This window comes from Thalassophryne amazonica, chromosome 8, assembly GCF_902500255.1.
Source record: "Thalassophryne amazonica chromosome 8, fThaAma1.1, whole genome shotgun sequence".
NCBI classification, from domain to species: Eukaryota; Metazoa; Chordata; class Actinopteri; order Batrachoidiformes; family Batrachoididae; genus Thalassophryne; species Thalassophryne amazonica.
Genome location: NC_047110.1, coordinates 65,089,097 through 65,111,623, shown reverse-complemented (window position 1 = coordinate 65,111,623; position 22,527 = coordinate 65,089,097). Strand labels below are relative to the sequence as shown.

Sequence of the window (22,527 nt, the reverse complement as noted above, 5' to 3'; positions counted from 1 at the left end):
TCTAACTTACAGCACTTACAGGTAACTCCAGACTGTCTTTGATCATCCTGGAGCTGATCAATGGGTGAGCCTTTGCCATTCTGGTTATTCTTCTATCCATTTTGATGGTTGTTTTCTGTTTTCTTCCACGCGTCTTTTTTTTTTTTTTTTTTTTTTTTTGTCCATTTTAAAGCATTGGAGATCATTGTAGATGAACAGCCTAGAATTTTTTGCATCTGCGTATAAATTTTCCCCTCTCCAATCAACTTTTTAATCAAACTACGCTGTTCTTCTGAACAATGTCTTGAACATCCCATTTTTCTCAGGCTTTCAAACAGAAAAGCATGTTCAACAGGTGCTGGCTTCATCCTTAAATAGGGGACACCTGATTCACACCTGTTTGTTCCACAACACTGACGAACTCACTGACTGAATGCTACTGTTATTATGAACACCCCCTTTTCTACATTTTTTTTACTAATAGCCCAATTTCATAGCCTTAAGAGTGTGCATATCATGAATGCTTGGTCTTGTTGGATTTGTGAGAATCTACTGGTACCTTGTTTCCCATGTAACAATAAGAAATATACTCAAAACCTGGATTAATCTTTTTAGTCACATAGCACTACTATTATTCTGAACACTACTGTACATACCAAAAACAAAAAACAGATTTTATCCAGAAGCCGTGACAGTGCTGTGGACTGGAGCCTGGAGACACACTGTAAATAAGAGCTGATATCACGGATAAACTGGGACTTGTAAAAAACAGAAGATACTGAATTGTTAAGATGGAAATGGTCAGCACACAACAATACAAATTTCACTCATATTAAAAAGGTCAAAAGCAGTAATATCAAGCACCTTTTCCAAACTCAAATAATATGAAATATTATAATTATAAATATTATAAGTAAATATTATATTATTATATATATTAATATATTAAATATTATAATATGAAAATTAATTAAACAATTTTGATTGATTGGTGCTACTAGGACATATGTACTCAGAATTTAATTCTGTACAAACACACATTTAAAATCAAAGTACAAGCACTGAGGGCTGATTTGTTGCTGATGGATGGATGAGAGGCATCGGTGTGGACAAAATCTGGATAAAACACTGTTTTTGTTTTGCAGTTCCATGCTTATTTCCTTAAATGCTTCTGACCTTACTTGAAACACAGCACTAAAAAAAACATATTTTGATCTTTTAATAACAAAATATTTCAGTTCTGTTAAAATATACACAGAAAACCTGTCAGGGTATATATATATATATATATATATATATATATATATATATATATATATATATATATTAGGAAACAAACTAATTTGTACAAAAAGTACATCATTACTATTTTCTAATAATAATGATATGATACACATACCTAAAGGCAAGGTTGATATGAAACCAAAATTAAACTCTTTATACAAAGGCATAGTTAAAATGCATTGACTTTCAACTTTCTGAAAAAGAAATGCAAAGTACGTAATTATTAAAACCATGAGACCATTGCACATCTTTCTATACTATTACCTATTGGTGCCACTGAGTCTTTGCAAGTGGATCCTTGTGAATATTTTTCTAATCGTGTCTGACACTACTGGGTCACATAATACTACTGCTAGTCTTTTTTCCTTTTTTTTGTATCCTTATAAAAGGTTAGAAAATCAACTTTCGGCTTCACCAGTTGCTTTATACATAAATTGTATATACTTAAGTGTAATTCTGTACTAAACCAATATACAAAATTCACCAGCAGACATTTTCTCTCAAACTGTGTAGTAATCACCCTGTTTCATCTGTCATCTCTGATCTTTTCATTAATCCTGTGAGATTATTTTGTTTCTTCAGATGAGGCTAATCTGAATTCAGATGGAGGTAAATAATCTCACCATTACCTGCGTCTGTCACAGCAGTCAGATTCACTTCTAATGTCCAGCTGTATTTCAATGACAACTTCCTCAAACCCAAACAATCATATCCTTCCTTTTAAATGAAATAAATAAATAAATGAAAACAACGTTCAGTCATTGCAACTTAATCTCCCATTCCTGAACTGGAACGGTTTACAATGTTTCAGTTCTTTAACTGCCCTTCACATTTTTGAGTTTTATTATTTGAAAATATAAAATACCTTAAATAAATTTTAAGTTAAAAAATGCAAGAAGAAATGTCAAGTGGCTTTGCATTTAAAAAAACAAACAACAACAACAAAAAAAAAAAACAGAAAAGGTGATGAAGGGGGACAAGAGATCCCCGTTCAGCGTTACCAGGACTGGTCCAGGCTGAATGTCTGCAGGAGGACGACAAGAGGAGCAGGATGTCCTCATCACCCGGCGTCCAAACCATCTTCACACAACCCCTGACTGGTTTCACAAACTCTGTGACCTCACTGTCACTTGTTAATAAGTAACCCGCCCACCCAACGGAGCTTGCAAGCAAACCACCGTCTGAGGGGACAGAAGTACTCATAATGGAACTGCTCAAACTCAGGGGTCTGACGGATATCACGTAAAAATGCAATGTCCAGGTCTGACTCAGTGAGGATGATAAGGAGCAGCAGCAAAACAAAAAGGAGTCCAATAGTCACAAGGAGCAAACGGAGGACACTTAAGACAAACTTATTCACCTGTTCCACCTCACTGAGTGCTGTGTCTCCCTCTGCACCCTCTTGTGCAAATCTACTGTCTGCCCCAAAGTCGCCCACTTCCCCGTGTGTTGGAGTGCCTGCCTCCGACTCCATTTCCTCTTCGATGCTGAAAGGTGCCCCGTTGATCTGGCGTGATGCGGCCAGCTCCATGCTGTGCTCAGCCACTGGAGTGGGCATGACGCTGTCAGAGGGGCAGTAGGTCTCGTCTGAGATCATCGCCGTTCCCTCACTGGCGTCTGTGGCCTGGCTCCGGGACCGTGGCAGAAATGATTCCCCGTGGGACACTGAACGCACTGGTGTTGAATGGGCACTGTCACGTAACGACTCCAGACCTGTTAGGTGATAGAGCAAAGAAGAAACAAGAAACTGAGCAATGATAAGTGGGTGTTTTATACTTACAAGCATTTCAGTTCTTCTCATTATGGCTTCCTACTTTTCTCACTCAGCATCTTGGAATTATGACTTAATGTCTCAAATATCAGTTGTTAAACTTTTATCTTAATCATGATAATCTATTAAACCCTTAAGCCCTAGAGCCTATTTAACCAAAATCACATACCCATATATTATGATTTATTTTTCAGCTTGTACAAGGTCAAAAATGCAAAACTTTGGATCAGCTAAAAGACAGGTCCTAGGGGATGTTGTGGATGCAAAAAAATTGAAAGTAAATAATACTTGGTAGGAGTAAATGAGGGTTTTTTTTTCCCCAAAAAATAAATTCCGATTTATGTCTTTATTTGCTTGGCGTTTCAGCTGTGGTTAGTTAATATGTGATTGAAGTGGATACTTTTGTAGAGGAGACTTCGCTTGACATTTTGATGTATAATAAGTGTATGTTGGTGTCAGCATTGGTTAGTTATTTCCCATTTTGTTTGGAATGGTAAAGTCCCTAGGATAAGATATAAAACTCTAGTGCTCTGGTGCAATACTGATTATATAGCAAAATGGAAGGCCATGGAGTTATCATTGTTGAATAAACCATTACAGAGTTTATTAAGTAATGTGACAGCTATTAAACAATGTAACATTCAGAATCAGTGGGTAGACTTTTCAATTAATATTTGGTTAGACCTGGTCAAACAGTTTAATCTTCAAAAAGAAATCCGTGTTTTAATGTGGCCAGTGCATGACCCTGACTATGAACCAGTCCAAATTGATAGGAGTTACACACAATGGGGAAGACATGGAGGAAGACTGCACTGTGCCTCCTATTGGACAATCAAGAATTTATTGACTTTAAAACTATGTCTGAGAGATATGAGTTAGGTTGACAGGATTTTTATAGATATCTCCAACTTCGCCATTTTTATGTCAAACATATAAAAAAAATCTTCCTCTAGAGAATGTATCACCCATTACACAAATGTTCATTAAGGCTTACAAATCAAAACTGACTAGGAAAATAATTGGTGAACTATATTGGAATCTAGTTAAACTAAAAGGTAACTCTACATTTTATGTTAAGGAGAAATGGGAGAAGGAACTTGGATGTAATATCATGTCTGAGCAATGGGAAACGATAATCGAAACGCAAATTACTACTACAAATTCACAAATGTGGAGAGATTTCTCTTGGAAGAATAGTATTAGGTACTTTATAACCCCAAAGCAGACATCAAAACAAACTGGCCCTCCACCTGAATGCTGGTGGGAATGTGGTCACTGTCCCGCTGACCACTCACACATTTTCTGGGGGTGTCCTGTCCTTAACGTTTTTTGGGAGGAAGTTCACCGTACTGTCAAAGATGTTTTAGGTTATGATATTGAATTTACTTGCTTATCTTTTTATTTGGGGAATATGGATAAAAATATACCAAAAGCTGATAGTTACATTTTAAAAATCATGACAGCAGGTAAAAAAGCCATAACTAAGCGATGGCTTAGCAGGGACCCTCCCACCACCAGTCAGTGGATGGCCATTGTTAACAATATCCAAAGCATGGAGCGCTTGATGTTTAGCTTAAGACTTCAAAAGGAAAAGGGAGACAACTTTTGGGAAAAATGGAACACATACTTTTTTAAAAGAGGTGACAACACAATCTTTATGATTTTGTTTTATACGCTCGGCATCTGTATTTTTTTTTCCTCTACTTTTTACCTGTAATACGGTATATCACCCAAACTGTTTTCTCTTTTTTGTCTGTTTTTCTTCTGTTTTTATTTTTTGTGAAATGTTCTAATGGAAGAATAAAGTATTAAAAAAAAAAGAAAAAAAAGCATTGGTTAGTTATGAGTACTCAAATGTTCCAAAACAGGGCAAGTCCCCAAATCTGGGGGCTCTAGGGTTTAAGAGGTTAATTATCACAATAATATACCAACAAGATACAAAGTTGTAAATACAGTATACTAACTGAGTATCTATCTTGATAACCAACTAACTTGTAACAATGCTTTATCTTGCAGTTATATCTCTGTCATAAGTCTTGTAATTCTCAGTTATGAATTAGCATTTTGAAAGTAATTGAGCCTTGTGAGGAAGTTTCCACCTCTCTCGTTTTTTAAAACAAAAAAGGCAGTTTAATGGATTGTTTTTCATTTCAATGGTAAAGAAAATTCATGGTTGTAAATTGTGATTTTTTTTTTTCCCCCTAATGTAAATCACACCGGACTATTGTATAACTCACAGGACCTCTCAAACTAGAAAAAATAAATAAATAATAAAAAAATAAAATGCAACCTATACTCTGAAAAATATGATACATCATTAACACATACATATTTAGATTCTACTGTGTCCTGTATCAACCATGTCACTGCTGCATATTTTTTAATAAGTCCAAAATTCTCTATATCTGTGGAGAATACATCACACCCTGAACAGTTTCTACTGTGTTCCTAAAATATACAGGTTCTTACTGCCACCAAACAGTTGTGGCTGTGTGACGGGGGTTTAAACACAAAATAAATGCCTGAACATAATGAACTATTAGTTGTTAACTGAAGACACTTTATCAATCTTACATCATTCAATTTAAGAAAAAAACTAGAGCACAAACCTCCACTAATAACACTAGTTTTCAATTCCACAAAATTTTACCTTGGAAAAAATTTGCAAAGTCAAAATCCTGTTAGAAGTGGCTTTAATGAGCTAAATTAAATGTGATCAAATGACAAGAGTATGTATTTAGTTAATGCACTTGAATCAAAGTTTGCTTCTTTTTTTTTTCTTTTTTTTTGTGGTGTTGTCAGTTTTTGTTTTTGTTTTTCCAATTCAACTGTTTCAGTTTCTGAATTCTTTTCAGATAATTTTCACAGAACACTGGTCATCTTTGCTACGCACAATTTGCCATTGCTTTTTGGCACTTGGTTTCCGATTGATAACTGGAAGATAGACAAACAGGCATAAAATTGGAACAGAAAAAGGAGTGATGTACACCAAATGGGTTTTTCAATATTAAATTCAAATGTCCACAAAATCCAGGCAGATCAGACTTTGTCAGGCGATAGTGAGTGTGAGTCTGCACATCACTTTCAAATATGAGAATGCTTGAGACATGAAATGGCCACAAAATCTGTAATCTTTATCAGATCCAAATCATATTTTCAGTCGATTAAAAAAAAACCCATCCTACATAACACTCAAATATGAAAGAAATTAAATCTTTTTTGGTGCATTTTTGAAAATTAATTCAATGTTAAAGATTTTTCCTGCCTTTGACCTGTGACCTTGAAAATTGCATCAGTTATAAATCCTCAGTAATAATTTCATTAGGATACATGAAAAATTGTGGGCTCCAGGCTGTTCACAAACAAACGGGTGAAAACAACTTCTGCCCAACTTCATTGGCGGAGGTAAAAAAAAAAAAAAAAAAAATACTGAGAAATTGAAAATGAAATGTAAATGGTGTTGGCTAACAAATACTCTTGTGCTGTTATACAGTGCATGTCACTGAAGAAGCCGTGGTGCTGACTATATCACATTCTCCCGAGTGTCAAAGCAGCAACATTTAAACCTCAACTATAATGAGGACAGATTAAAATTCAGCTTTTGACGAGGGAGGACATCATGAAAAAGCTTTTTAATAACAGCAGAAGCAACATGACTCTGTCTGAGGTTCAAGAGGACAAAATGGCTTTTCCAGTATGCCAACCAAAGAGAAGTAAAGTTTGACTTTCATACTGTGCCTAAAAACTAAATAAGTGCACCTATCGACTCAGCTCACCATGCACAATGAAAAGCTACAAAACCAAAATGTTATCTACAAAAATCCTGTATTATCAGTCACACAGACCCGAGCAAAGCACCACGTAATTAAATGAGATGCCGATTCAGTGAGTGCAATGTTCACAAAGTGCAGACAACCACAGGAACGACGTAGATGAGCTAAAGATCTAAATCGAGTCTGACTATGACCTCCATCTAAAGCACACTCCTGGCTTCGTACAAGATGACTTTACCTGGAGAGACGGGTTGACCAAACAGCGGCGGAGTACCAGGAGTTGGGGACGTGCTGCCAGAGTCCAGTGACCCTGTCAGAGCAGGGTAGAGGGGCAGGACACCCAGGGCCTTGCCTAACAAACGAGGCCCCAGGCTCAGCACGCGAACTTTCACATCCCGGTAGCAGTGGTTGATCATCCGTAGGTGGACGTTCACCCTGGTGGTGATGCGGATCAGACACTTGACCATGACTACGGTGGATTCACCTGCTGTGGCAGGCGCTTGTTTATTCCGTCCCAAATGGTCCCTGTCCCAGAGTCCAGGCCACAGTCTCTCAGTGTGTGCTGGGTCAAGAGGATTCTGCCTTATTGCAGTTCACAGAGAGGGGTCAGGAGGTACAACGCTTGGTGTGAGCAGGAGTGCAACAATCACCACCACTGGCCTAGTCAAGCCTGGCCCCACCCAAACCAGTGACAAACATGGAGAGGAAGACCTCTGCTATTTTAAGCTCTGGTATTAATACTCCTGTAAGACACCCAGTCAGCACACACAGGGGGGTGGGATCTTATAACCTCACTGAATTCCCTGCAAAGGATTCTTTCTATAGATTTATGTACATCTGCAGCAAAAAAGAAAAGAAAAGCATATTTGATAAGCTGATGTAGAAACTGTAGAGCCCAGAGCCATGTAGGACTATTTCTGCTCTGTCCAAACCGATGAGAGACAGTGAGGACACCTGCTTTGGACAGAATAACTTCATCTCCTGATCTGTCAGCCTAACATATGCACAGTTGTAGAGTGAGACACACAAGCTCACGGTGCCTTGAAGTGGAGCGCGCTGAGTGGCGCACGTACCTGCAGCTGCTGCAGTACAGTAAGCCTGAACTGAGCCAAATGGCTCCACTTACAAGGTGTGCGTCTGAACTTTACGTCATGCCAAATTTGGCATTGCAGATGTTGAGTAAAAATGTAGTTTTAAAGATGTGCATCATACCATAGCATGTCCCAATATTTAATCATACCTGTGCCAACAAAAAAAATACAGTCTGGATCATAATTTATGCCGATTATCACCATAATGAGCATATTTGTATATGCCATTTGTGTTACAACCAGAAGCAGTGCTAAACCAGGTGCTATAGCGCCCCCTGGTTTAGCCATAGCACCCCCCGAGAATTAATGGGTCATTTATTATTTAAATTTAATTTCATCCCATCCCATGTTTTAAAGGCCTTGTCCACACAGAAACTGAAATTTCCCTATACTATCTTTCCCTATACTATCTATTTCTTTGTCAAGAAATTTCTCTGTTCTCCCAGATCCAGTGAAACCGCTTGACAATGCTGTAGTACATATGCCAAACCTATATGTGGCACTGTAACCTGTCCACAAAAAATGGAGAAGAAGACGTGGAGCAAGTTGCCAACTTATTTTATCGCTAAATTTAGCAACTATTCAGGCCCCTACAGCGACTTCTTTTTTTCCTTCAAAAAAGAGAAAAGAGAATTCTACTGTCTTTTCCTGGTGTTATTGGAGACTTTTGGAGACTGATGTGAAAGCACGTACGTGCTGCAGTGGGCCCCTCCCCTGTCCCAAAGCACTCACAGGACACTCAGTCCCAAGCGGCAACACTCGAGTATGGTGTCAGATCTGTGCCAAAAACAGTCTCGCGATGAAACATGCATTCAGGCATATTTTATTATTTCACACATGTAGATGTTAACTGCGGGCATGCAAATGATCTCTACACATGCACACTCAGGATGAAACTGCTCCTCAAGCAAGGAAAAAGTGATACAAGCGATGAGGAATATGTGACGAGCGCACCCCCTCCCTCTCGAAGTGGATTTCCGCTCGCACGCAGAGGATTTCTGTTCTCTCGCTCGAAACTTGGGGAGGGTTGAAGTTCCTTGACGGGCTGCTTGAAGCTGGCTCCAAAACAGTTTAAATTCCCATAGAAGCCCATTTTAGAGCAACTTTTGAGCAGAAATAAATAAGCGTTGGCGGTGTTTAAACTCAGAAATGGCATGTCAGTAGCTGAGAGTGTACCGGAGACAATACTGAAAGTTAGCGGTTAGCTGTAACTCCTGATAAATCTTTTGGTGGTTTAGAAAAGATAACTTTTCAGTTAGCCGATTAGCGGTTATTGAAGCTAACTTTTTGGTTAGCTGCGCCCACCACAGGTCTGCTCTGGGTGCATTTCTCAACCTAACCTCTTTTCTTCCATTGCCTAATCAGAACATTTAGTTTGTCAAAATAATGCTATTAACTACTTTTTAAATAGGAATAAAATTATTATTGTGCAGACTTGAGTTTACCCTTTTGGCCCGGCCCTCCGCAATATTTCTCATTTGGCCCTTTGCAAAAAAAAAGAATTGCCCACTCCTGCTCTAGTGGAACAGTTTTGCCGCCCAAATAACCACAAGTAGAATGGGAAAGAAGTGAAGTCTGTGTCGCCTAAAGAACTACCTGAGGAACAGCAGTGGGGGCAGACAAACCAGTGATCTGGTACTCCTGGCAATTAACTCTCGGAGAACACGGGCCTTGGACAGCGACTAAATCATTGATGCTTTTGCTCTTAACCACAACTACAGGTGCATTGTGCTGTTATGAAGGCATCAATGGTAAGTGAAAGATTTTCACTTCTGTTGTGGTCACACACAAATTAAACAGATACATAAAAATTAAAAACTCACCATTAATAAGATGCAACGACATGCACCACGTTATCCATTCACCAAAGGTCACCTATAGTTTAAGTATCATGTGTTGACCCATATGCAGGTCCAGCACCAGAAAAAAATATTAAGGGGGCGATGAGTTTATCACAGGGGGCGGGGTCCCCCCCCCCCCCCCCCAAAAAAAGTGCGCACCGGAGGGGACGTGCCTCTGAGCGTGTGTAATGAATTGGGTGCGCTCCTGGAAAGCTCGTGTATTTAGGCTACACTGTTGTAAGAGACTGACTGAGTAAGAGTAAAGAGTGATGACAGTATTTTTTTAAATATTATTTGAACGTATAGACCCTCGGACAAGTGATCTCCTGCATACCACAAAACCAAACCAACAACTGATCTGAGAAATGACACAAGACAGTAGATTAACCCCACATACAGCCCTCCATCACAAGCGCAAACACAGCGCAATTAGGCATGACAGTCACACAACGGGTCAAAGATAAACCTTTCATGTAGAGATATTTACAACAGTACATAACTTTAATATCTGTCATTGCGGGCTAGTGGCCGTGAATGGAGGGACTAAGAAAATGCATACCGCACGACAACAGCATGTTATTTGCATTATTATCACTTTTTACTGAGATACACAACACGTAATGTACATAAAAAGTTGGCTCACTTAACTTTTGTCGTGTTGGCTCTCGGCTAGCTGGCGCGCGCTGCTCTCCAATTTAGCCACTGCGTCCTCATCAAGATGGCTGCTTTAGCTGCTGTTTATTGTCGTACTATCCATGAGAAAATCATCTGGAATATCCATATTGGGACCAAAACACACTTCTCGCATTTTCATCTTTTCCTCTGCGGACAGTTTTTTTTTTTCCCCTCTGCGGACAGTTCTTGGGCTGCGCGCGCTATGACGTCATTTGTTTACGCATAGCGGGCGGGTATAGCCAGGTACCGTTGACGTAAATCTACGATAGATTACGATAGCAACGCCCCGGTAAAATGATAATAATATTGAATAACTAATATTTTGCTATATTTTCCAGTATTTCGTTTTCTTTCTTTTTCTTTTTATTTTTTGATAACTCTCACATCCGAGGGGCGGGATTGATGACGTGAGGGGGCGTCGCCCCCAAACGCTCCCTCGTGGCGCCGGGACCGCCCATATGTTTATAATGAGTTATTGTTTTCAGCCTGATGGCACACAGAGAAGTCCTGAACCTCAGCTCTTACCTTCCATGATAGATATGTGAACAGCTCTCCGGCGGGTGCGCGGCACACTGCTGAGACGAGGCCCGTGTGTGATGGACGGACAGCTCCTGCTGGGAACAAGGCCAGCCCTGCAGAGGTGACACGAGCACAAACAGCCAAACGTCACTGTGCTGAGAACAGCTGCCAATGGACGTCACTCATACAGTACTGAATTCTTTCATATACAGCACTTTGGTGCAAAAAAAAATAATAATAAAATACAATAAAAACTCAACAACACTGACCTCTCCTGTAGTTACAACTCTACCTGTGTATTTCTGGAGGTTCACGTTTGATTTTGGCACTTTGCTCCATCACCTCTTTAGCCACTCGTCCACTGTTGTAAAGCACAGAGACAACGCTCAAGATGAGTTCCACATGCACACACATGCATGTAAGCAGTCACCACAGTGCCACCCAGTGCAGTGAAAGCCATCACTGCAGTGGATGAGCACAGTGCACGAGTGACCAAATGATCACCAGTTAGACAAACGTAAACACAGACTTGTGGGTAAAAGTTTCACATGACCTCGACTGATGCTTCAATAGCAAACTCACCATCGACTTCGTGATTAAACATCCTATAGTGTTCATGCATCAGTACTGTCCTTTCTTTCTGATCGATTTCATCGTGACTTTTCACTCGCCCAATATGAAGAATTCTACTTGTTTATGTTTGTTGTTTCTGCAGCCTGAACATGTGATCAGTGCCCTTCATTCTTCCGTGTGTGTCCTCTAACATGTGACGTGTCAGTCCTATCCTTTGGCTGCAGCACAGAAGGCCAGGAGGCCTTGTCTTATGGGAACATCTCTTTCGGCTGCCTGCACGGGGCGTCTGCAGCGCCCTCAGCCTCCCCTCCAACACTCACTTTGTCTTGTTCTGTACTCTACCTGTAGCGGAATCGGCTGCCCTTGAAGAACAGGTTGCTGCTGGACACTGTGCGAACCTGACTCGACTTCTCGAGTCTGACGGTGCCGGAAAAGAAAAGAGGACAAGAGTGAAAATTAGCACAGGAGTGGAATTGCACAACTACTGTACCAAGCTGAGAAATTCAGCTGCTGAACTGAAATTTAAAAAATCCAGCTGGTTCTAAAGAAATTATGTCATATGAAAGAATGAATGAATAAATTTATTCGGCACGCAGACTCAACAATAACAAAAACTCATAAGACAATTTAACAGTGAACAAGTGTGACCGAAAGGCTGTGGATATCTGAAGAACTTCTGGTTTTATGGTTTTAATCTTAGTGCCAAATTACTTGCAAGATGCAAGTTTCTATAGTTTCTAATGGAATACACAATAAATTAAAGTGTTGCCATAGTAACAACCAAATTCACACACTAATTAGATCTTAGTAACCACTGAGGTTGGAGACCAGATTTAGTTTATAAATTACATTGAACCCAAAGTTTATACTTGATGCCATAAAAAAGAAAACTGTATAAAAAAAATGTAAAAACTGAAATGATCAGAAATGCCTTATTTGACCTTTCTATTAAATTTATTTATACAGCATCAAATCATAACATAAATTATCTCAATGCACAATACACGAATATGGCCGAGACCACCCACTTCCAAATGTATGAATAAAGGGCCCACTTTCAAACCCAAAAAACTTTGTGGCCCACCTAAAACATTGAGACTAAACTCAGATAATGTACTTCCATAGTGATATATGACTGCATTTCAGAAAAATAATCAAATGTTTTTAGCTCATTTTAATCTTTATAACAAAAATTAAAATCAAAACCTTTTTTAGAAGTTATATTGAATGACTTCTGGGGGGGAGGGGGCAATACTTTGGCAATCACTGCTGCAAGTAACACCCCCTCATCATGTTTTGATTATTGGGGGAAAAAAAACCTCAAGCAGGTACAATAGATATTTGAGAAAACACACAAAAGCAGAAAAAAACCTGGAAGTAAACAACCATGAAGGCATGTTCAGAAAGTGAATGGATGTATCTCAAGAACCAGCGAGACCTGATTTTGTCTGAACATGAGCATAAATTTGTGTTTTGATCTTTGACCCTGATGAAGTGGCCCCTCAGTGTATTTCACAGGTCAGCAAAACCGACTGAAGAGAAAAGCCTTACAGGACATAAAGAAGAACAGTTGAATATGAGTCTCAGTTTATGATGACAGATCACACTAAAGAAGCAGTTTAGTGTGAGACCTGCGAGGAGAACTGGGGACCGCGATCGGAGACAATGTCTGTTGGAATCCCATGCAGCCAGACGACGTGGTGGACGAGGAGGTCCGCTGTCTCCTGGGCTGTTGGGAGCTTCGGGAGGGCCACGAAGTGGGCCGCCTTGGAGAATGGGTCCACTATCGTGAGGATGGTGGTGTTACCCTGGGACGGCGGGAGGCCCGTGACAAAATCCAGGCCGATGTGGGACCAGGGGCGATGAGGCACAGGCAGCGGCTGGAGTAAACCTGATGCCCTGCGATGGTCAGCCTTGCCCCTGGCGCAGGTGGTACAGGCCTGGATATAATCCCGGACGTCGGCCTCTAGGGACGCCCACCAGAAGCGCTGCCGGACAACTGCCACGGTTCTTCGCACCCCTGGATGACAGGAGAGCTTGGAGCCGTGACAGAAGTCCAGGACTGCAGCCCTAGCTTCTGGTGGGACGTATAGTTTGTTCTTCGGCCCAGTTCCGGGGTCCGGGCTTCGTGCCAGGGCCTCCCGGATGGTTCTCTCTACGTCCCAGGTGAGGATGGCCACGATAGTGGACTCCGGGATGATGGGTTCCGGTGGATCCGACAACTCCGCTTTGACTTCATCTTCATGTACCCGGGACAAGGCAGCCGATCTCTGGTTCTTGGTCCCGGGATGGTAGGTGATCCGGAAGTCAAAACGGCCGAACGAACAGTGACCAGCGGGCTTGTCTGGGGTTTCAGCCGCTTGGCGGTCCTGATATACTCCAGGTTCCGGTGGTCAGTGAAAACCGTGAATGGCATGGACGTTCCCTCCAACAGATGTCTCCACTCTTCAAGAGCCTCTTTCACCGCAAGGAGTTCTCGATTGCCGACGTCATAGTTCCGTTCGGCCGGAGTCAACCTGCGGGAAAAATAGGCACACGGGTGAAGGACCTTATCGGTCTTCCCGCTCTGGGAAAGCACAGCTCCTATCCCTGAGTCCGAGGCGTCCACTTCAACCACTAACTGGCGACTAGGATCGGGCTGCACCAGAACGGGTGCAGACGAGAAGCGCCGTTTCAACTCCTTGAACGCGGTCCCCAGGAAGGACAAAGATGTGCGGTGAAACTCACACTTCTCGCCCTTCACAAACAGCCGGTTCTCCAACAACCGCTGCAGGACCTGACGTACATGCCGGACATGAGTCTCAGGATCCGGAGAAAAGATGAGTATATCGTCTAGATATACGAAGACGAATCGGTGCAGGAAATCCCGCAAGACATCATTAACTAATGCTTGGAACGTCGCGGGGGCGTTTGTGAGACCGAACGGCATGACCAGGTACTCAAAGTGACCTAAGGGGGTGTTAAATGCCATCTTCCACTCGTCTCCCTTCCGGATCCGAACCAGGTGATACGCATTTCTAAGATCTAGCTTAGTGAAAATTCGGGCTCCATGCAGGGGCGTGAACACTGAATCCAACAAGGGCAACGGGTATCGATTACGAACCGTGATTTCGTTCAGCCCCCTATAATCAATGCATGGACGAAGTCCGCCGTCTTTTTTACCCACAAAAAAGAAACCTGCACCCATCGGGGAGGTGGAATTCCGGATCAACCCGGCGGCTAAAGAGTCCCGGATGTAGGTCTCCATTGATTCGCGCTCAGGTCGTGAGAGGTTGTACAGCCTGCTGGACGGGAACTCAACGCCTGGAACCAAATCAATGGCACAATCGTACGGACAGTGGGGGGGGAGGGTGAGCGCCAGATCCTTACTGAACACATCCACCAGGTCATGGTACTCCACCGGCACCGTCCCTAGATTGGGCGGGACTCTGACCTCCTCCTCAGCCTGGGAACCGGGAGGAACCGAGGAACCTAAACATACTCGATGGCAGGTTTTGCTCCACTGAACCACTACCCCGGACGGCCAATCGATCCGGGGATTGTGTTTTAACATCCAAGGGAAACCGAGAATCACACGGGAGGTGGCAGGAGTCACAAAAAAACTCGATCTCCTCCCGGTGACATAAGACACCACCAGAGTTACTGGTGGTGTCTTATGTGTGATTAGAGGGAGTAGGGAGCCATCTAGTGCCCGCACCTGCACAGGCAAGGTAAGCGCCACCAGAGGGAGCCCTACCTCCCTGGCCCATCTGCTGTCTAACAGATTCCCTTCAGAGCCCATGTCCACCAGTGCTGGGGCCTTCAGGGTTAAGTCCTCATAAAGGATTGTAACTGGCAGTCGTGTGGCAATATGGGTATGTCCCACGTGAATGTTTTGACCCGCCCCTAACCCAGTTTCTAGGGGCGGGCGTTGGTGTTTTAACCGCTCGGGGCAGTCCCTCACTTGATGCTCTATTGAGCCACAAACAAAGCACGCTCCGCGGGCCAGCCTCCTCTGTCTATCTGGTGCCCTAAATGTGGCCCTGCTCGTGTCCATAGCTTCATCAGCAGGGGGAGCTGTAACCACACGGAGCGTAGAGGCCGTGGAGCGTGGGGAGGGCGGAACTCGGTCGGAACCGGAAGGGAGAGGGACGGCGCGTGCCCGGCCACGCCCTTCGTCTCGTTCCCGACGGCGTTCTTCTAACCGATTGTCTAATCGTATAACGAGATCAATAAGCCCGTCTAAATCCCGCGGTTCGTCCTTGGCCACCAGGAGCTCCTTCAGGACCAACGACAGTCCGTTTACGAAGGCGGCACGGAGGGCAGTGTTATTCCAGCCGGACCTCGCAGCCGCGATGCGGAAGTCGACTGCATAAACAGCTGCGCTCCGGCGCCCCTGTCTCATTGACAGCAGCACGGCTGAAGCGGTCTCTCCTCTATTTTGGTGATCGAACACTGTTCTGAACTCCCTCACAAACCCATCATATATCAGAAGGAGCCGTGAATTTTGCTCCCAAAGTGCTGTAGCCCAAGCGCGTGCCTTGCCGCGAAGCAGATTAATTACATAAGCTATCTTAGTAGCATCAGTCGCGTACATGACGGGACGTTGTGTGAAGACGAGCGAACACTGCATAAGAAAGTCCGCGCATGTCTCCACACAACCCCCGTACGGCTCTGGAGGGCTTATGTATGCTTCAGGGGAAGGTGGGAGGGGTCGTTGAACGACCTGTGGAACGTCACTGTTGCGCACAGGATCGACAGGAGGGGGAGCCGCAGCAGCGCCCTGAGGGCGCGCTTCCACCTGCGCGGTGAGAGCCTCCACCCTGCGGTTAAGGAGGACGTTCTGCTCGGTCATCAGATCCAGCCGAGCCGTAAAAGCGGTGAGGATTCGCTGCAACTCACCGATCATTCCTCCTGCAGACGCCTGTGCGCCCTGCTCTTCCATTGGCCGTTCAACAGCCGGTTGACGCCCCACGGGGTCCATGACGTTGGCCGAGATATCCTGTTGGGAAAGTGTAGGTACACGGACCCACAACAGGGGGCACAAATGAACGGACAATGGAGGAAGTCAAATAACAACACTTTACTGTTGTGAATGGGCACAACAAATACAACAGATTACAACAATGGACAAAAAGCCAAATCACAAAAGGTGTCGTGTGGGCAGGCTCGAAGATAGGAGACGTCTGTCCAAAGCAGAACCGGAACCACACGATTTCCTCCGCCACCAGACCCCGGGAATACTGGAGCCGCCAAGTCCCGAATTCCCAGGTGGCCACTGCCTCCGCGTGTCGGACCTGGTACTGCTGGCGAGGAACAAAGAAACAATTAAATGTGGGCGCGTTTGCACCCAGCAATCCGCACGGCAGGAAAACTACCTCCACCTCTCGTTGGAAAAGGAGTCTGTTATACAACGCACAAAAGTCACAAAAGGTTACTGTCACACAGTTAGCTGAGAATGTTACCTTCCAGGTAGAACGATATCTCGGCAAAGAGGTGGAGACGTCGTCCTGCTGATGTACCCCTGCTGATCAGATGATTGGTAACAGCTGTTGCAGGTGATGCGTGACAGCTGTCACCCTGGCTGCTCCTGTGAGGCGGCTGCGCCCTCTGGTGCCTGGAGCCCGCACTCCAGACAGGGCGCCCTCTGGTGGTGGGCCAGCAGTACCTCCTCTTCTGGCGGCCCACACAACAGGAAGAATTTTGTGACTGTAAAATCTCAGTTTTCTTTTGTGAAAATGTGCTGCTCACATAATCACAATGTGAAAATGTGCCTTTAAACTTTGTTGTCTGAATTTAGGAACAAATCAGAAACAGAGCAAACACTGTGCTTTTAAATTATGCAGGCTCCTTGCAGTATCTATCTTTGCATCGGCTCCACACACTATTCACTATTAATATTTAATGCATTCAAACTATATGTGTATATTTCTGAAAGACAGACCATTTTGTTCCTTTTTGTCCCCCAGGGTACTTATTACACTGAAAAGCCCTTCATAAGCGTGATACTGATAAAATATTAGTATTCGGCCGCAATAAACTCCTCAAAGGCCACATCTTACTAACTCAATCCCCCCCTCTCCTATCTGTTAGTGTCCACTTTCTTCACTGGATTTCTCACACCAATTTATCAGCATGACTCCCTTCCTGCCAGCTCAGACTACTTTTTTTACAGAGACATCCAAAACTATTAGTCATATCCGAGGCGGCTGAGCTGTACCTCAGAAGGAGCGCCTGTGGTCTCATATCTGCACAGTTACTCATGAAAGGTCAGCAGTAGGTAATCTACAGTGCTGAAAAATGAAGCCAACAATGGATGGGACATCAAAACTTGAGGCTGTCTCCAAAGGCGAGTTAATCTCCCTAGAACCCCGGTGTTCACATTGAATTACTTTTTTCTTTTTTTTTGGACTTCGAGAATAAAGTCGTAATATTCCGAGAATAAAGTCGTAATATTCCGAGAAAAAAGTCGTAATTTTATGAGAAAAAAGTCGTAATATTACAAGAAAAAAGTTGAACTATTATATTATGACTTTATTCTCATAATATTACGACTTTATTAACGTAAAAGTACAACTTTATTCTCATAAAATTACGACTTTATTCTCGTAAAATTATGACTTTATTTTTGTAATATTACGACTTTATTCTCACAATATTTATTCTCGAAGTCTAAAAAAAAAAATTCTATGTGGCCCTAAAACGCCGTCGTAGGTACACACACACACACACACACACACACACACACACACACACACACACACACACACACACACACACACACACACACACACACACACACACACACACACACACAAAAGGTTTTGGTCTCTATTGCTAGTTTCCACATTCATGACAACTATACTGGGTGGGTGAATTTTTATACAGCTCATTAGTTTAAGCTGTTTTCATCCATAAAGTTATGACTAATTTGGGGAGTAGTTGATTTGAATGGCAGATAGTGTCAAGGCAATATCAAGCTGTTAGCAAGCAGCCACTACCAGGGCGCTATCCAAGTAAATTAATTCAAATATGAGATTATATGGCTTTCTGTGCAAATAATTGTACTATCAGGCTATCTAAGAAATATACTGCAGTATTTCCAGCGAGTAAGATTTTAATGCTATTTCATTTATATGCTAGCGTTAATTAGCAGGTTTCAATAGCTGTGTAATGTAGTGCTGCGGTTATTGAGGCTACATACCGACTTTAATAGTCACACCCAAACCACCAGTTATTCATAACACTCAAGTCTACACAAAATACAGTGCATCTGGGAAGTATTCACAGCACTTCACTTTTTCCACATTTTGTTATGTTACAGCCTTATTCTAAAATGAATGTTCATTTTTTTCCTCTTAAAATTCTGCACACAAAATCCCATAATACCAATATAAAAAATGTTTTTGTGAGATTTTTGATAATTTAGAAAAAATACAAAAATGAAGAAATCATATGTACGTAAGCATTCACAGCCTTTGCCATGAAGCTCTAAATTGAGCTCAGGTGCATCATGTTTCCACTGATCATCCTTGAGGTGTTTCTCCAGCTTAATTGGATTCCAGCTGGGGTAAATTCAGCTGATTGGACATGATTTGGAAAGGCACACACCTGTCTACATATAAGGTCCCACAAATGGCAGTGCATGTCAGAGCACAAATCAAGCATGAAGTCAAAGGAATTGTCTGTAGACTGCGGAGACAGGATTATCTTGAGGCACAAATCTGGGGAAGGGTACAGAAACATCTCTGCTGCTTTGAAGTCCCAATGAGCACAGTGGCCTCCATCATCCATAAATGGAAGAAGTTTGGATCCACCAGGACTCTTCCTAGAGCTGGCCGCCCATCTAAACTGAGTGGGAAGAAGGGCCTTAGTCAGGGAGGTGACCAAGAACCCGACAGTCACTCTGTCAGAACTCCATCACTCCTCTGGGGACAGATAACCTTCCAGAAGGACCATCTCTGCAGCAATCCACCAATCAGGCCTGTATGGTAGAGTGGTCAAACGGAAGCCACTCCTTAGTAAAAGACACACGGTAGCCCACCTGAAGTTTACCAAAAGGCACCTGAAGGACTCTCAGACCATGAGAAACAATGTTTTCTGGTTTGATGAGACAAAGATTGAACTCTTTGGCATGAATGCCAGGTGTGATGTTTGGAGGAAACCAGGCACCATCCATACAGTGAAGCATGGTGGTGGTAGCATCATCCTGTGGGGATGTTTTTCTGCAGCAGGAACTGGGAGACTAGTCAGGATTGAGGGAAAGCTGAATGCAGCAATGTACAGACATCCTGGATGAAAACCTGCTCCAGAGTGCTCTTGACCTCAGACTGGGGCAACGATTCATCTTTCAGCAGGACAATGACCCTAAACACACAGCCAAGATATCAAGGGAGTGGCTTCAGGACAACTCTGTGAATGTCCTGGAGTGGTCCAGCCAGAGACTAGACCTGAATCCGACTGAACATCTCTGGAGAGATCTGAAAATGTCTGTGCACCGACGCTCCCCATCCAACCTGATGGAGCTTGAGATGTGCTGCAAACAGGAATAGGCACAAACTACCCAAAGATAGGTGCACCAAGCTTGTGGCATCATATTCAAGAAGACTTGAGGCTGTAATTGCTGCCAAAGGTGCATCAACAAAGTATTGAGCAAAGGGTGTGAATACAGCACATGTAATTTTTTAGTTTTTTATTTTGAATAAATTTCCAAAATCATTTTTCATGTTGTTATTGTGGGGTTTTGCGAGTAGAATTTTGAGGTGAAAAATGCATTTACACTGTTTTGGAATAAGGCTGTAACGTAACAAAATGAAGTGAAGCGTTGTGAATACTTTCCAGGATACGGCGCTCATTAGCCTTCGCTAGTTTCGTAACTTCAGATACATGGGCATGTTTGGGGTTTATTAGCTCTGCCCAGGTCATACTGGTAATGCTCACACTCCTCCCCTTTACAAATTTATGGGTTAGTGAGGAATTAGGTGGAGTTGGGTACTGGCAAAATGGCGACATCTGGACCCACTCCATTTCTGACCTGCTCTTCAGAAAACCAATTGGTAATGTCATGGAGGGTTTGTCCATTATTGTTACAGTCTAAGGCAGCAAGTTAATACTCATTTTCCTGCTGACAAACAACCCAAAGGTATGAACCAATTTACCATAACACCTAGCCACCTAAAATCTCCCCAAACTGCACAGCAAGTAACTACATTAATGTGGAAAAAAAGAGCTGCACACTCACTTATAAAAGGCTTGGTTCTCCACTCCACACTTCCAAAGGTGTTTGCATGCCTCCGGCGTGGGTGCAAAGTACGTCAAGATGATCTTTTTGTCCTGCACGTTGGAAATGAAAGAACGTGCAGGACAATATAATAAACTGAGAGGGCAAACACCACGTCTTTCCACCTGGCAATGCAGGCTCTCACCTCCTTCTGATTTGCATATACGTGGAATGTCTTGCCTTCAAACTTCAGTTTGGTCACCTCATTCCTGTGCAGGAGAGCACAGCAAGAGTTACAAATAACACAAAGCCAAGGCGTGTTTAAATATTCATGGAAACGACTTTGAGTTCACATAAACAGCAACAGAGCGCAGTGTTTGTCTGGCAAAACAAATAACATAATATTCCCTGCAGACAGGGAGCGGAGAAACCTGAGCGCTGCTCCCAAACAAAGACAGTAAAAATCCTGTAATCACCACATCATGTAGTGATGATGAGGAATCAGTATTGCTCATATTTCCAGCTTGGCCTCCAGGTAATCATTACCTTTTAATTTCTCATTTATGATGACATATTTAGTCAAAAACAAAACAAAAAAATCAGAAAATATACCCATCATATGTTCGAAAAACCTGAAGTATCAAGAACGCATCTTCTATTCATTCTTTAATATCAAAGACAAGTGATGAAAATCTGGCCAAAAAGGTATATGACATTATTATTATATTATTATCCGTTTATAGACTCCAGCTCACCCACAACCCTTAATCGGAATAAGCGTGTATAGAAAATCTAATTATCTGTTTTAACCACCCTGTCAAATTGTAACAGTTTAAATCAGTTTACTGTTGCTTATATTGGATTAATTTCAGTTCAACAACATCTATTACATCATTTAAAACTATCTAAAAGCTGGTTTAAAATGGTTTAGTTCCTGACACGGCATCATTTAATAATATCTTAAACCAGATTATCTGTAATTTTGTCAGATGAAAACCAGTTTAAGATGCTTTACCAATGGTTTAGAGCTATTTTAAAAACATTCATGATCAGATATTATCTTGTTTAAACCTGTATAAATCATCTTCAGAGGTGGGAAAGCAGTTTAAACCTGTTTATTCCAGCTTTTTTTTAAAGCTGCAAACTGTACCATTTGAAAAAGTCCAAACTTGACATTTTGTTTTGCCAAAAGGCTGAAACAATGAAAACGGTTATTATTATTACTAGTATTATTTATTTATTTATTTGCTGATTGATGAATAAAATAATTTCATCACTGTCTCCAGTTACTCAGTAAAGCCACATGAGGAAGACAAATGATAGATATTCACTATGGTCCCAGTCCAAATAGAGTTACAGTAAATATACTCTATCACAGTGCTAAATCAGTTCGATTACAGGGCGCAATCAACTCTATCATGCTGTGAATGACTCTTATTGGAGTTGAAAAAGGTGATTTGACAAGACGGTTAAGCTGATTTCACTCTATAATAGAGTGTATTTAACTCTATTTGGACTAGGACCAAATGTTATCCTGGCAGAGTAAATATATACTCTGCCAGGATTCTGCAAAATTTACTGTGTACAAGGACAAATTACTGCAGTGATGCTGCTGTTGCTGCTGACAAAGGTAGAGGTAGATGGATGAGCTCTGTTGCCTGTAACTGAGTGCACAAGCAGCAGCAGTGCACACAGAGCCTGCATGTTAGACCAAATCAAATCAAAGTCAACAGCACAAACAGAAATCAAACAGCAAGCTGTTTCCTGCGTGCACACACACACACACACACACACACACACACACACACACACACACACACAC

The 22,527-nt window shown here is 42.4% G+C and overlaps 1 protein-coding gene across 2 annotated transcripts in view; it reads right to left on the bottom strand.

Moving 5' to 3' along the window:
* Window positions 1-2,227: 2,227 nt before the first annotated feature.
* LOC117515792 (FERM domain-containing protein 5) overlaps window positions 2,228-22,527 on the bottom strand; it is a 390,404-nt gene continuing 370,104 nt past the window's right edge. Inside the window, exons 9-14 of one of the 2 annotated variants that reach the window (XM_034176519.1) lie at window positions 20,911-20,974; window positions 20,727-20,818; window positions 11,849-11,923; window positions 11,226-11,294; window positions 10,940-11,046; window positions 2,228-2,976 (exon numbers count right to left, since the gene is read on the bottom strand). In XM_034176519.1, coding sequence (XP_034032410.1) covers window positions 2,390-2,976; window positions 10,940-11,046; window positions 11,226-11,294; window positions 11,849-11,923; window positions 20,727-20,818; window positions 20,911-20,974 — 994 coding nt within the window. In that variant the 3' untranslated portion in view covers window positions 2,228-2,389. The remainder of the gene's footprint in view (window positions 2,977-10,939; window positions 11,047-11,225; window positions 11,295-11,848; window positions 11,924-20,726; window positions 20,819-20,910; window positions 20,975-22,527) is intronic. The other variant, XM_034176520.1, reaches the window with a different exon arrangement.